At 30.3% G+C, this 15,152-nt stretch overlaps 1 protein-coding gene across 4 annotated transcripts in view; it reads left to right on the forward strand.

Annotated features, from left to right (window-relative positions):
* LOC107439872 (cytochrome P450 3A21) overlaps positions 1-15,152 on the forward strand; it is a 39,505-nt gene that overhangs the window by 4,874 nt on the left and 19,479 nt on the right. For all 4 annotated transcript variants that reach the window (XM_016052608.3, XM_016052614.3, XM_071187574.1 and 1 more), the window contains exons 4-6: positions 1,184-1,280; positions 8,434-8,571; positions 13,565-13,802. In XM_016052608.3, coding sequence (XP_015908094.1) covers positions 1,184-1,280; positions 8,434-8,571; positions 13,565-13,802 — 473 coding nt within the window. The remainder of the gene's footprint in view (positions 1-1,183; positions 1,281-8,433; positions 8,572-13,564; positions 13,803-15,152) is intronic.

Consider the following 15,152-nt stretch of genomic DNA (forward strand, 5'->3'; position numbering starts at 1 on the left):
TTCACCCATTCATGGCAACAGTTTTTCCTGCGGGGGATGGTGTTTACCATCAGGATAATGCACCATGTCATAATGGTCGAATCGTCGAGGAACATTCCAGTGACTTTCAAGTCATGTCTTGGCCCCCAAGTTCACCTGAACTTAATCAATAGAGCATTTGTGGACCTACTTGGAAAACCAAATTCGTGCTGCCACACTACCCCCTCGCAATGTGAGGGAATCGCAGGAGAAAGTTGGTGAGCGCTTGGTACCAGATACCTCAGATTACCTATCAGCACCTTGTGGAACCAATGCCACGGCGGGTGCTAGCAGTTTTGGGGGCTAGAGGTGGTCCTACATGTTATTAGCAGAGTGGTCATAATGTAATGGCTCTTCGGTGTATATATACTTCTAAAAGTTACATTTTATTAAAAATTATGAAAATAAAGTGAAGAAAGATTGCGACATCAAACTAATTTTTTCCGTTTATTCTATTTTATTTCAATACTTAATTTAAACTTTGCTTTGGGAATTACAATTTTTTTGTTTTCGAAATTATCTGAAAGTTCATGATGCAAATGTGACATAAGAATATATATATTTCGGGCCCATCCTTGGTAACTAACAAATCAAACGCGCTTCAGTACTGCAGTAAGAACGCACTTTAAAACAAAATCCCTCTATTTACGCTTTTACGCTTTTAATTTGCGATTCCGTTTTCTTATTTTGTGATCTGGCAATCTTATTACGAAAATATTTTAATCATTTTTGAAAATTTTCTGGTTCTTGAAAGTTCATTTCAATTCGCTACTCGCTTTATAGATATCGTTTTATGTTTTGTTCTGTTTTCTCTAAATATTTTGTTTTCTGTTTTTTACGTTATTTTTATTACTTGATGTGTTCGATTCCATTTTGTTTTTAAAAAAAATTTAAGTGCTTCTCTCACTATTGTACACATATTATCGTAAATTTACTGTAAACGAAACCGAAAAAGTGTTATGGAACATTCCTAGTGTTTCCTACACTAAGATCTATCCTTATTGTTTTATTACACGCAAACATTTGCCACCATTTTATCGTAAAGTGGTTGCCCTCATTCTTGATGTTAAAAAACACTAAAATTTATTACCAGTGTATGCAATATAGTTCATTGTTTTTATTTTCCGAAAAAATGAATCGTACCTATAGAATGACAACTTTTCAGATATTTCTATGGGACAAAGCCAGTTATACTGATTGCAGATGCCGATCTCTTGAAGAAGATCCAAGTTTCAGATTTCAATAGTTTTATAAATAGGCCGGTAAGTTGTATTTGAAATACACTGTAAAATAAAACTCTGTAAATCTTTAAACAGTATTTGGTGTAAAATTTCTTATTATCGCATAGTTAAGTTAAACGAAAGATCATTTTATTTCAGTTACACCATAAATTGTGATGTATGATCGAGAAATATTTCCACGGTGCGACTAACAGCACCAAAATTTGGTAATACACACAAAACTTTGGCGGTGACTTTAAACTAAACGATATTTGTTTACGACGCCATGTATTCTTTACAACTCGGTCTCGGTGTATTGGGACGACTAATGCATGTTGTTTCAAGTTCTTACTTATTTAGTTAGGTAAATGGCTTATTTGCATTAATTAAAGTTCATTTATTATATGTATCCTTTTCAAATTTGGTTGGTGGTATTAAATGGTTAGAAGTATGTCATAAAATAACAGTTTTGTTACGGTAAATGACTGTACCTTGGTCTGCATTTGAGAGCTTTAAAAATACCTTATGATGGTGCAACCTTCGTCTACTTTTATAAAAGGAAAGAAAAAGGAAATAATGAAAATAGGTGTTTTGTTTCTTCAAAACACCTACTTTTGGTACAATCTTCTACTGATATTTGGAGCTAGTAAAAATGCCAAAATATTTTAAAATTGAGCTCCATTTTATGTAGCCAGCAAATGAATACTAATTTTTGATGCAACGTGACTCTGAATTTTTAACAGTGTAAGTAAAATGCTTTTAGTGAAAAGTTTATTTTTGTTTTACTTTAAAATATAAATTTGAAAGTTAAAAAGTTAATTTTTAACGTTAGACTTTAACTTTTAACTTGAAAGTTAAAAGTTTAAGTTAACTTTTCAAGGTTATGACTGTTGCTCAGTTGGATGTAAGTTCTTTACTAATTGTTTCGTTAAAGGGCATAGGAGAACCCATAGTCCAGTAACCTAAGGTATTTTGACAGGTAAGACAGGGCGGGTATTTTGAAATAAAAGATTTCGCTTAAACACAAATGTTTTTAACTGAATTTAGGAATTATTGCGATGCCGCATTTTAATTCAGGTAGTAAGTAGGATTAATTTAGTAATGCCTTAAAAAAATTTTTTTAAAAAGAAATTTGTTCCTCGTAATCCGTACCCATAATCTAATAGTGTGAATTACGCTAATTCTTCGTCAGTGAATGTTAATTAAAAAATAAACATTAAAATTTTCTTAAACCCCTTGATATCCAACATCTTGATACATTGGGCAACATTTGGTACAATTTAATCAATTAATTTTAACATTTTTTTTCTGTGCCTTAGGAAGTGATTGTCTAAGTAAAAATATTATAGATTTTACCCTCGGAGTTTTGAGTTACCATGAAAAGTTTCAAAAAATGGTTAAAAATTTAATTCAAACAACATTTTAAACGGTTTTAATATTTAAATGACAGATATTTTATTATTTGAGTCAAGTGGATTTTTTTTCACGACGAAAATGTTAAGAAGTACTCTATACAAATATGCGGAAAAGCTATTAAAATATGCTTTTATGCACCCTGCAAAAAAGGCTACAAACGAAAATGTATCATTATTTTTCGTAAAAATTAAAAATAACTAAAAAAAAGTAAATTACGTTTTATTAACTGAATATTTATGTTATAAAATATTTCATTATTATGAGTTAACTAACATAGTTCTAAGTAAAGAACGCATTTTCCACATTTTTTAAATATATCTGATAATTATAGAAGAAAGTTACTTAAATCGCATCTTTCCCAAATCTAACCACCACTAATCTCTAAAGATATATATAGAGCAGAGTTGACCAAAACTGTAATCGATTACATTTTTTGATTACAGTAATCAATTATTTGTAATCATGATTACAATTTAACATAATTTTGATTACAGCTGTAATCGTGATTACAAGTAACAATTACAGTAATCAATTACTTGCAATCGTGATTACAACTTTGATTACTGCTGTAATTATGATTACATAGTCGATTACAGTAATCAATTACTTGTAATCGTGATTACAGCTTTCAAAAATTATGATTACAACTGTAATCATGATTCCAAGCAATCACAACAAAAAGGATTACGAGTAATTATGATTACAATTAATCGAAATATATGATTACATGTAATCATGATTACATAATTGGGATTACTTGTAATCAAACTATACGATTACACGTTATTACGATTGTATACTATATGCAAATTTATTATGTAAGTATGTATGGATTTACATATTTTTATGTACATAGAATGTACGCACGCATGATCGTACAATTTGTGATTCCTATATATACGTATACAATGTATGCACAAACGTTGTTTGTACGTACAATATACATAATTATATTCTAATATACTTAATGCAATACGTATATGCTTAATACATATAATCATGCATTTATGATACATGTCCGCATGTATGTTAGTTTGTACGAAAATGCAATGTTTTGCATCTTTGCACGCATAGACAATATAGGTATGAACGTATATGAAAATAATGTTTACACGTTTGCATACTTTTGTGTACTTACGTACATACATTGTATAAATTTACGATAATAGCACGTATATACAATGCACGTATGTATATAAAATTGCACGTATTTACGTATGTAAGAATGTTGTTTAAAGGTACAATATATGTGCATAGTTGCGTAAATAAAATGCATACATGTATGCATGTACATTTATATGTACATAGATATATGGTATGTACACGCAACGTATGTACAAATGTACAACGTACGTATGTAGTTGTATAACTACATACTTTGTTAATACTTATGCGCATGCATTGTATGGATGCACAAAAAATAGTTATATGCAAAATGTACGTATGTACATACAACGTATACATGTACATAATTACAAGTAATGTATAAATACATGGGCTTATTTAAATATATGTAATTACAATAAATACATACATTGTGCATACATTAAAAAAATTTATATAAGTAAAGTTATTAAAGTTTGTTTTAAAATTTATTCTAAGACATATAAAACTCGACCTCATATTTTTTAGAAGGCAAACGATAATCTTATTCCACATATAAAATTTACTGGTTTTTTTTCTTGCCATTTGAAAAATTTCTATGAACCATGCATTATGTTATAATAAAAATAATTCTGTATTATCAAACATTTCATAAAAACACCGGGAAATAATTTTTTATTCGAAGAATTTTAAAATGATATGGAACAATTAAAGCTGAAAACTAAATTTAAATATCGTTTGATTTTGTCATTTAACATGTTTGAGTCATTATAAGTTAACTTACATGCATTTAATTTATTGCATTGAGCACATATTTAGACATAAATGTAATGTACATAATTATACGCGTCATGTATGTACAATGCATGTACATACATTCACGCATTGTAAATGCATATATAGTACATATGGATATGCATGCATGGAGCATACATGCATTGTACATGTGTGAATACATTCATTGGACATATATACACTCACATATGCATAGATTGGGATAGCTTGTATGTACATATGTAAAATTTGAACGAAAATATTATGTCCAATATATTTATGTACATATACACAGTATAAGTACACACACATGTACATTATATGCTCATTATATATGATATATATGAACATTATATGTTCATTATATAAATGTACATCTGCACACTATATGTATATACATCTGTACAATATATGCATGTCAAATGTATGTATGAATATATGAAAAATATAAATACGCCCAATGTACGTACAATCGTACACAAATGTATTATGCATATTTGGATACATACATTGAACATGAGCTTATTGTGTATATGTACATCCATACATTGGACATGCATATCATGTACATGTATACATACATATATTGTACATACTACAAATACACCTATATTGTACATGTATACACATATTATACTGTTCATAAATGAATTGGACATGCATGCATGGGACATACATTGTACAGACAATGTATGTATGCTTATACAAACAACACGTACTTGCATATACATACGTACATGAACATGGATATACATTCTACATACACAAATATTTGCATAAAATGAATATATTCGTTCTGTATAAATGTACATGTCTACATTGTTTGCACATACATACGTAATTTTTAGCTATATACTTACGGTACATATATTTTATACTTACAATATAAGTGTATGTATATGTGTGTAACTAAAATGTCTATACATATGCACTAGATGAAATCATATGTACATACATTTTAGTTACATTAATTTGCACGTATACAAATGCGTCCAAAATTTAATAGTACATGTAAATACGTACAAAATGTATCATTATAAGATGCATTATACTATCTACTGTAAAATATAATCATTTAAAAGAATACAATAGTCTTGTAATCCTGTATTTCATTGCATGTAATCATAATTACTTGTAATCAAATGACATGTAATCATATACTATGATTACTTGTAATCACGATTACAAGTAATCGTGATTACTTTGTCTTCACTTCTAATTGATTACTGTAATTGGTTATGTAATCACGATTACAGTTGTAATCAAAATTATGAATGTTTGTAATCATGATTACAAGCAATTGATTACTGTAATTGAGTATTGTAATCATGATTACAAGTAATTGATCAATGTAATTGAGTATTGTAATCATGATTACTACTGTAATTTCCAAATGTAATCGATTACATTTTTGCTCTACTCTGATGCAATCAAAAATTTTGATTACTTGTAATCGTGATTACAAGTAATTGATTTCATAGCTGTAATTATCTGTAATCAATTACAGTTGCAATCGATTACTGTAATCGACGGGCAACTCTGATATAGAGTAGAGAACACTACAGTGGATAAATTATGAAGTTTTTTTCACGTGAAGATTTATGCAGAAGCATTAAGAGCGTTTGCTTAAAGAATTTAAGTTAACCGGTTTTACATGTTTTAAATTTATTTTTTGAAAGTCTGGTGTAAAAATATGGCTAAAATAAGGAAGTATATAGATTATTAAATACATCATCTAATTGTTAAGTAGCCTTTATTTTATATCTGCTTCTAACTAATGTTTGAAGTTTGGATTAAAACATTGTTTAAAACGTTATGCAGTTGCTTAAATCATACCACGTGTGCAGTCATAACAGCATGATTTAAGACTGCAATTAATTGAGAGTATATCTTTCCGAAAACAAATAATATTTAGTATTTACTGTCCAAATAATATTACCAAATAGCTGCTTAAATCATACCACCTGTGCAGCTATAACGCTAGGATTTAGGACTGCAATTCATTGAGAGTAGATCTTTCCGAAAGCAAATAATCTTTAGTATTTACTGTCCAAATAATATTACCAAATAGTTGCTTAAATCATACCACGTGTGCAGCTATAACGATAGGATTTAGGACTGCAATTCATTGAGAGTAGATATTTCCGAAAACAAATAATTTTTAGTACCTCTGCCCAAACAATATTACCAAAAAAAATTATAATAATGTAAGAACTGCGCTGCATTATTTAAATATTTCAATTGTAGCTCTCAGTGATTTGTAACAGATAAAAATCTAAGTCTGAAAAAGGTTACGATTAACCAACTTTACACTTCACTATATAAAAGATTAAATATATCGAGTTAAATTTTAATTTGTGAAATTTAATCACATTGGTTAAAATATGTTTCTCTATTACGAGTAGTATATATACTGTAATATTTAAACTATTTTACTCTGCATAAAAACAAGTGTCTTTCGTTGCTTATCAAAATTATAAACACAAGAAAGAGAGACATAGGTTGTTCCTTAATGACCACCCTTAATATATGTTTTTAGACAAATATGTAAAGTATATGCCTTAATATTTAAGAAAAGATAAAAACTCTGTCGAATGAGGAATGATTTAAGTGGAACCACGTGGTTTCTACCACGGAAGAAAATTCTCTAATTTAAAATAATTGAAAAGTAAGTGCAGGCAAACCTAGAGTAAGTCATAAAAGTTCAATTCCTGAAAAAAATACTGCAAAATATTCAAACAAATTATTAGAAGAGAAATCCTAAGTTATCTTCTCATAATTTATTTTCATTTGCATATTTTCTTTTCAGCATCTGAAACTTCATGGCAGGTTTATTTAAACTCACTTTTTCTGCTCCTTAAATTTTAAATTAGTAATGAAGGAAAAAGAGAATTTGCAAGGAAAATTTTCTTTCGCTGTCCTATTCAATCAAGCAGGTTTTCAGTCTCTCCATCCTTATAAGTAATCCATTAGATTTAATAGCGCTTTGCTTTTTCCTGGCATAAATATTAATTACCGATTTTTCATGTGAAAAAAACAAAAATGGTTGTTATTTGTGGACAAATATCTTATTGCTTAAACCTTTTCAAGAAGATTGTTTTGTGGTTTCTAGTACTATATTCTTCAATTTATTTAAGATTCACTCTTTTGCAGCTGCTGTTAGGGTAAATAACCAAAACATTGGCTAGGACCATAGGATATTTGTGAATACAGTCGAACCCCGGTTTAACGAATGCCTATTTACCGAATTACGCGATTTAACTAATTTTACCGAAGTTAATGAAGAAGGAAACAATAAATAGCGACCCTGACACAGAAGTCGATGATAATGAATCTCCACTGAAAACTGTTGCTCTTCCTGATGCTTTGCACGGTTTGAAAACAGTGAAAACTTACCTAATGCAGTAAATGAAGGAGTATTTTCTTTTCTTCATGACGTCGAAAAAGAACTTTTTAAAGTAAGAAATCAAGGAAATAAGACAAACCTTACTCACACGAAATGCTTTAAAATTTCAAATTAATCAGCGTGTAATCATTCGCTGTATTTTAAGTTCCTGAATAAAAAGTGTATTTGCTTAAATGTTCGGATATTCCATAAGGTTAGTCAATTTTTTTTTAATTTTGCCCCAGATACTATGAATTATCCCCGATTTAGCGAATAATATTTTCGGTCCCTGTGAATTCGTTAAATCGGGGTTCAACTGCATTTAAATATTTGTATAATAACAAGTGTTTGATAATAAATCTTCTTCAGTCATCACTGCGAAAGATTTATTGTAAATTACTAGTAATTTGATAATAAATGAAATTACAAGTTTTCGAATTATTGTATAATAATAATTGATATTCAAACTTTATTTGCTGTAAAAAGAGTTGATAGATAAAAGAAATTTTCTTTCAGGACATGTTCAGCAGCCGCAGCAGATCTACGAAAAGAGTTGAAGGATTTAGTCAACATATTATTTCTTTGAGAGATAAAAGATGGAAAGATGTTCGATCTCTTCTTACTCCTTCCTTTACCGCATCTAAAATGCGACAGGTAATCTTAAGGAAAACTGTTCGAGAATGTAACAAGCAAGCAATCCAAAATGCTATTTGAAACGAATTTTTACACAGGGAACCAACTTCAATGGATACTTTTGGAAAAGTTGATTGCAGATTTTAGTCGATTATTGCAGACGCATTCAGTTTACATAAGGCCATTAAGCAGGTTTTGATGTTTCGTACAAAATTAAAAACACGATAATTCAGAGTCATGAAAATAATTTAAATGAACAATAATTAAATGAATTCGAAAGGAAAAATAGTTGAAAAGGAATTTTTTTATGCTTTTAAATTTAAAAGTGAGCAATTTTAATGCAACTACGTGCATGTAAACTATGTAAATTAAAAAAATACAACCAAAAGAACCGAGGAAAAATATTCAAAAAATAAAGTTAAATACTTAGCTTGATTAATATGATTTATACATTTTAAAGTATTCAATTTAAAAGTACCTGTAAAACTTTTTAAGTTCATTACAAATTTTAATATTGTTATTATTATTATACGCATACAATATAAGCACATACTTCTGGATAAATTCTGAAACAGCAAATCATAAACTCTTCAATCAAATTCGGGTTAAAAAAGGTATTTTTAATTTACTTAATGGGGTACTTCTCAAAGGGTGGAAACGCTAAAAGTAGGTATTTCTGAATTTTATGGATGTTATATATCACAGAATATTCATTATTTGTGCAATATACTTTTCTATTTAAATAAAATTTAAGCTGCAATAACTTTTTTTATTGAATTTCAGAGCTTGAATAATAAATTCATTGGAACACAATCAGCGTTGCATAGGGGAGGGTGGCCTAAAGCGGGTAGGTTAACAATAAACTCTCAAAAGTTACAGTTTTTGGGCTTTTATCGCAGCTTTTTTGATTTTATTTCTTAAGAGAGATCTTGAACTTTAAAATAAAAAATGATTATTGCGTTATTTTAAATTTTATGATTATTTATTATCAAAAATAAAAAACACTGAAAAAACCAGCTTTGCCCTTCAAGGGGCCTAAAGCGGGTAAGCCGTTCAGGCAAAGTGGATAAGCACCATAGATTTTACAAATACAAGCGCATATTAATTTTCTTAAACATTAATAATGAGACCTTAATCACACGTATAATAAACGATAAAAATAACATTTAGATAACAATTTTAGACTTATTTTATCAGTCTCAAATTATGATTTGTTATTCTTGACATAGTTCGCAAAAATAAGACCCTCATCCTGAATGAGTTGTGCAAGCTTCATGAGCCCAGTCTTTGCAGTCTCCACGTTCAATCCAATCTTCTAGCGGTGGGTCCTCATAAGGCCCCCTACAAACAAGGCAAAAATACTCTTTTACAATTTTTTTCTTTGAAGCTCTTTATTTTTTAGCTTTACCTGACTTACTTGTCGAAGAAAGATTTTTTTTTACATTTTTTTAACAGCAGCATTGTTTCTAAGACGTTTCTCTTTTTCTTCCTTTTCTATTTGCATATTTTTAAATCGAGAACTTGTTAAGGCTTCAGCTCTTTGAGTTTTACGTTTACGACTAGTTTTGTTCGGAGTAGGTTTTGGTAGCGGTCTAATATCCAAAGGCTTCACATGAGGTGTCAATGGCTCTTCTACTGGTTGAAATGAATTGTCACTAGTTGTCGTATAGCATGAAAGATCATCTTCAACAGCTGGATCATACGAAGCTTCTCCGTTTGTGCGACGTAGCGAAATCCCTGAAGCTTGAGAGTAATTGTGATCCACGTTTTCAAATACAGGTGTAGAAGTAGAGCAATCAGAATTGTTAGAAAGACGACCAGCATCAGTAGATTGGATCTGCGATGGTCCATCGTTGGTGTTTTCAATAACTTCAGCCCTGTCTGTCAGACTAGCTGGCAAAAAGTCAGCATTACTAAATATGAGTCGGCTCGTGGGCCATATTCCTGAGGATTTAAATCCTTGAACAGCATTTTGTGCACTAGCTGCTTTTAAGTATGCTTTTCCAACAAGTGAAGCTACGTCGTACTGAGTAATTATTCTAACTACATGGCTTCGTTGAAAAGTTAAAACTTCTTGTTCAAAGTATGTTTTGAACGGTCCATAAACGCAACAGTCCAGAGGTTGCATGTGTATGAGGAGGCAGCGATACCAAAATTACATTATTTTTTCTAGCATATTCAAGGGCCTCAATATATTTGTGAGATTCGTGGTTATCTAATATTAAGATTACTTTCTTCTCAAGAGTTGGACGGGTATTCTCGACGAAATGATGAAGTCAATCTAGGAATTTCGGTCCATTAATCCATCCGTTGTCAGTGCAAGTAGCAAGGGAACCAGGGGGTGCTCCTTCTAACAATCTACCAACCATTCTTTTTCTACCATAAATAAAAAATGGAGGTATAAAAATCCAACCGCGTTGCAGCAGCAGATAATAGTCGTCGATTTTCCTCTTTCCGCTCTTGAAATTACACCCATCTGTTTTTTCCCTGATTTTGACAAAAATTTCGGAGATTTATTACTAGATGCATGAATGCCAGTTTCATCCATATTGTATATTCTTGTTGGATCAATGTCATCCTCATCAATTTCTCTTTCCAACAAATATTAAAATCTGTTAACTTGAGATCGATTGAAACCTCGTGCTCTTGCAATTGATGTTGGCTCTGGTTGTCTAACAACTAAATTAGTCGTTTTTTAAAACCCAAATACCAATCATTTCCAGCACTACCGTTCCTAAAGGGATGAACGATATTATTGCGTTCTGCATACTCATAGAGTAGTTTCAAAAATTCATTTTTAGTTTAGCCGTAGAAAAGATAATCGACTTGATTCCAATAACTCAGCTTCTTGCTCATTATTGAATACTCTTCGATATCGTCGAAGATTTTTACTGCAACTTTTCAGATGTCTTCGTAGAGTGGAAAGCGGGATACCATACTTTTTAGAAGCCGCAGAAGTGGTCTCAGATTCCTTCATTGCATTCTTCATGACCGTTTTACACCTGGTCGCCTGTTCTGTTTTTCTCTTGTATTTATTTACCATCTATACAAAAATACAGAAAAGTTAGTGTAAATATGTATCGGGGCAAAGCGGGTATCTACCCGTTTTGCCCTACCTGCTTTGCCCAAAAGCATATTTTTTACTAAAAAAATTATAACCTTAAATAAAAAAAGAAATTTAAAAAATTGAACGTCGTAGTTTATAGGTGTTAGAATAATATAATAATATTGACAATAAAAAAAAAGCCGGATTTCGACTAGTCACAAGTTACATACCTTGAGTTTTTTTAATAAACCTATTAATTTTTTTATTTTGTGCTTGGTTACGCCATGTCGCTTTACTTCTGCTTCGCTGGGACTGATTGAAACTCGTGAGTATTCGGGTAATCACGGCATACTTAGTTATCGGCGCTTGCGCGCCATGCGGCGGGATACGAATGCCTTCCCGCTTTAGGCGACCTACCCGCTTTAGGCTACCCTCCCTTACGTTTCAAAATTTGAATAATCCTATATTTCGCGTGTAAGAAAATAGCATTTTGTTACAGAAAAATTTCATAAAAACATAGTAAAATACTTATATGCTTGAAAAATTAGTTTAAGGATGGATAAGTTTAAAATACTTACTTTCATCTATTTTTAGTTAAAGTAATATACTTTTTATGGACATCCATAGCAGCAACAACGAACTTCAGATCACTTTTCTGTCATTTATTTAAAAAAATATTAATTACATATAATTATCTTGGGATAAACGGACTTTTAGACAAAACTTTTATCGATTAAGTTCTCGAGATAAAGCAAAATAAGCAAAAAATGAAATTCAGTATACCAAACTTTCGATTGCTTACCTGACAAAACTGCAGGGTCCATATTTTCCAGATTGCGGCACTTCCTATACTTTGGGGTCTAGAATCAAAATTCTTAGAAAAAAAGGTATGTTTATTGAGAGAAAGTACGTTTTAGTGTATCATTTCAAAATATCGTCTGCACTAATTAAATAGCACATAGAGACCCTCAAATCATTATTAGATTGATTCTTAGTTAGTGAAAATCATTATTTTTTAACAAAAGTTATTCATACATTTTTTCCTACTCTCCGTACTTTGCAATAGTTTATAAACAAAGAATTTTAAATTTTAAAAAAGCTTAAGCTAAATGAATAATTTATATTCAAAAATTTCCTCTCAAAATTAATTTTAATTGCGTAATTTTATACGAAAAATACTGTTAAAAAAACTAGATAAATCTTCAACCTGTATTTGGTGCAACGTTTCTCAATATCCCATAGTTTAGTTAAATGAAGGATCATTTTATTTTGGTTACACCATAAATTGTGAAGTATGATCGAGAAATACTTTCATACTTTTCTCAACTAACTGCACCAAAATTTAGTAAAAGACACAAAACTTTGACGGTGACTGCAAATTGAACGATATTTGTTTACGACGCCATGTTTTCTTTACATCTCGGTCTCGATGTATCGGGACGACGCATGCATGTTGTTTCAAGTATCAACTTATTTAAGTAGGTAAATGTCTTATCTGTCTTAATCAAAGTTCATTTCTTTTACGTTGCCTCTTTAAATTTGGTTGGTGGTATAAAATGGTTAGAGATTTATATCATAAAATAACCTACTTAAGTTAAATAGTTTTGTTACGGTAAATAGCAACCTTGACCTGCATTTGAGCACTTTTAAAATAGTACCTAATAATGGTGCAACCTTCCACTGTTTTTATGAAAGAAAAGAAAGAAATAATAAAAATAGGTGTTTTGTTTCCTACTTTTAGTGTAACTTTCTTCTGATATTTGGAACTAGTGAAAATACCAAAATATGGTAAAATTAATCTCCATTCTATGTAGCCCGCAAATTAATACGAATATCTGGTGCAACATGGTTCGAAATTTTTAACAGTGCACTTCTTTTATAAGTGATATTATTTGCTCTCTCAAATGATGTTCAATTTTAAAAAAATGATATTTATTATGTAAAATAATCGATTTTTTTTTTCATAAGATGTCTCCACTAATGAATGATGCAATTCAGTCCTTGATGATTAATATTGATAAGAAATGCAAAGCGGATGAACATTTTGATATTTATAAATTATATCAAGGTTTGACAATGGATGTTGTTGGTAGAACAGCATTTGGAATACAAACTGATGTACAGAATAATCCGAAAGATCCGTTCTTAAGAGCAGCTAAAGCACTTTTTTCTGGAGATATTAGAAATCCTCTCATTATTCTAGCAGGTATGTATTATGTTTCATTTTTACAGAAAGTCCCTGGACGCACTATAATATTTTATGTAAAATCTTAATTATCAGGTGATACTATACAGCTTTATTATTTCTACGCGACTGAAACCGGTTTGAATTTGCTTGCGTTCGTGTATCAATTGGTTAAATTGGACGATATATAATATGAATTCGACGATTGGGCAAATTCGACGATATACTATATAAATTTAGAATAATTATTATATCAAGTATTATATTAGTATATTATAATAATTAGACGGAATTATTAAACGCACTTTAGTGTTTTAATAATTGTATGTTTTGCATGAGTTTATACGCGATACTTTTTTATTTAAACATGCATGTAATGGGTTTTTATTGGAGAGATTTTTTATATACTTCCGATTTGTATTTGTTTTTAACGTATCGTATTACAATGTTAAACAATTAATACACGGACGTAAGCGATTGCAAACCGGTTTCAGCCGCGTAGAAATTATAAAGCTGTTTAGTATCATCTGATAATTAAGATTTTACGTCTAATAATTTGGCCAGGTACCTTCTCAAAAAGGCTGGATCTAGAAGTGCAAATTTTGTTACATGTAATATACAACACAGTTTATCTAATGTACAGTTAACTTTTAATACACTACAGATAATAAAATAAAAGCATATGAAAGAGATAATGAAAAATATTTTTATTCAAACAAAGAGAATTTTGGTAAAAAATTTTCCATTTTTAAATTATTCTCGTTAATTAAATCGTTGTTCATCAATAACTTGTTTGCTAATATTGATATGTGATTTTCAACTCAAATGGTTTTTAGATGTCCTCAGCAATAGCCTGGGTTGCCAGTAAATTTTCCGGGCCTAACTAAGTTTTCTTTTTGCTTTACTTGGAATCATGGTATTAATCATTATTAAGTCTCGTGCTTGGCACAACACTTTTTTTTAACTAATTTTGTTATTCATCAATTCTCTGAAATGTTACATCAGTTATGCATTGTCAATTTCGAAGTTTCAATTTCTGCTAAAATGTATGAGAAAAATTTAAAAATCTCACGTTTTAAACAATTATCGGGTAAATCGTGTATTATTTTGAAAAATTCACGATTTTAGAAAAAGTACTTGAATATTTTGAGGAAATCATGGCGGAAATTTTTGTTGTGACAAACTTGCTAATTTTGGTCATTATTTCTTCGCAGAACCGCCTAATTTCTGACGTAGCTGCTTCCTCACTCATACTTCATGTCATTGTCGTCTGGAAGTTCTCAAGGAACTGCTATGTCAACCGGTTGGTGATTTGTCAACCGGTATGGAGAAATGCTACAGGCACTAGTCAAGTATAATTTGTTAACGGTA

The sequence above is a fragment of the Parasteatoda tepidariorum genome, chromosome X1 (assembly GCF_043381705.1).
Source record: "Parasteatoda tepidariorum isolate YZ-2023 chromosome X1, CAS_Ptep_4.0, whole genome shotgun sequence".
Classification (NCBI taxonomy): domain Eukaryota; kingdom Metazoa; phylum Arthropoda; class Arachnida; order Araneae; family Theridiidae; genus Parasteatoda; species Parasteatoda tepidariorum.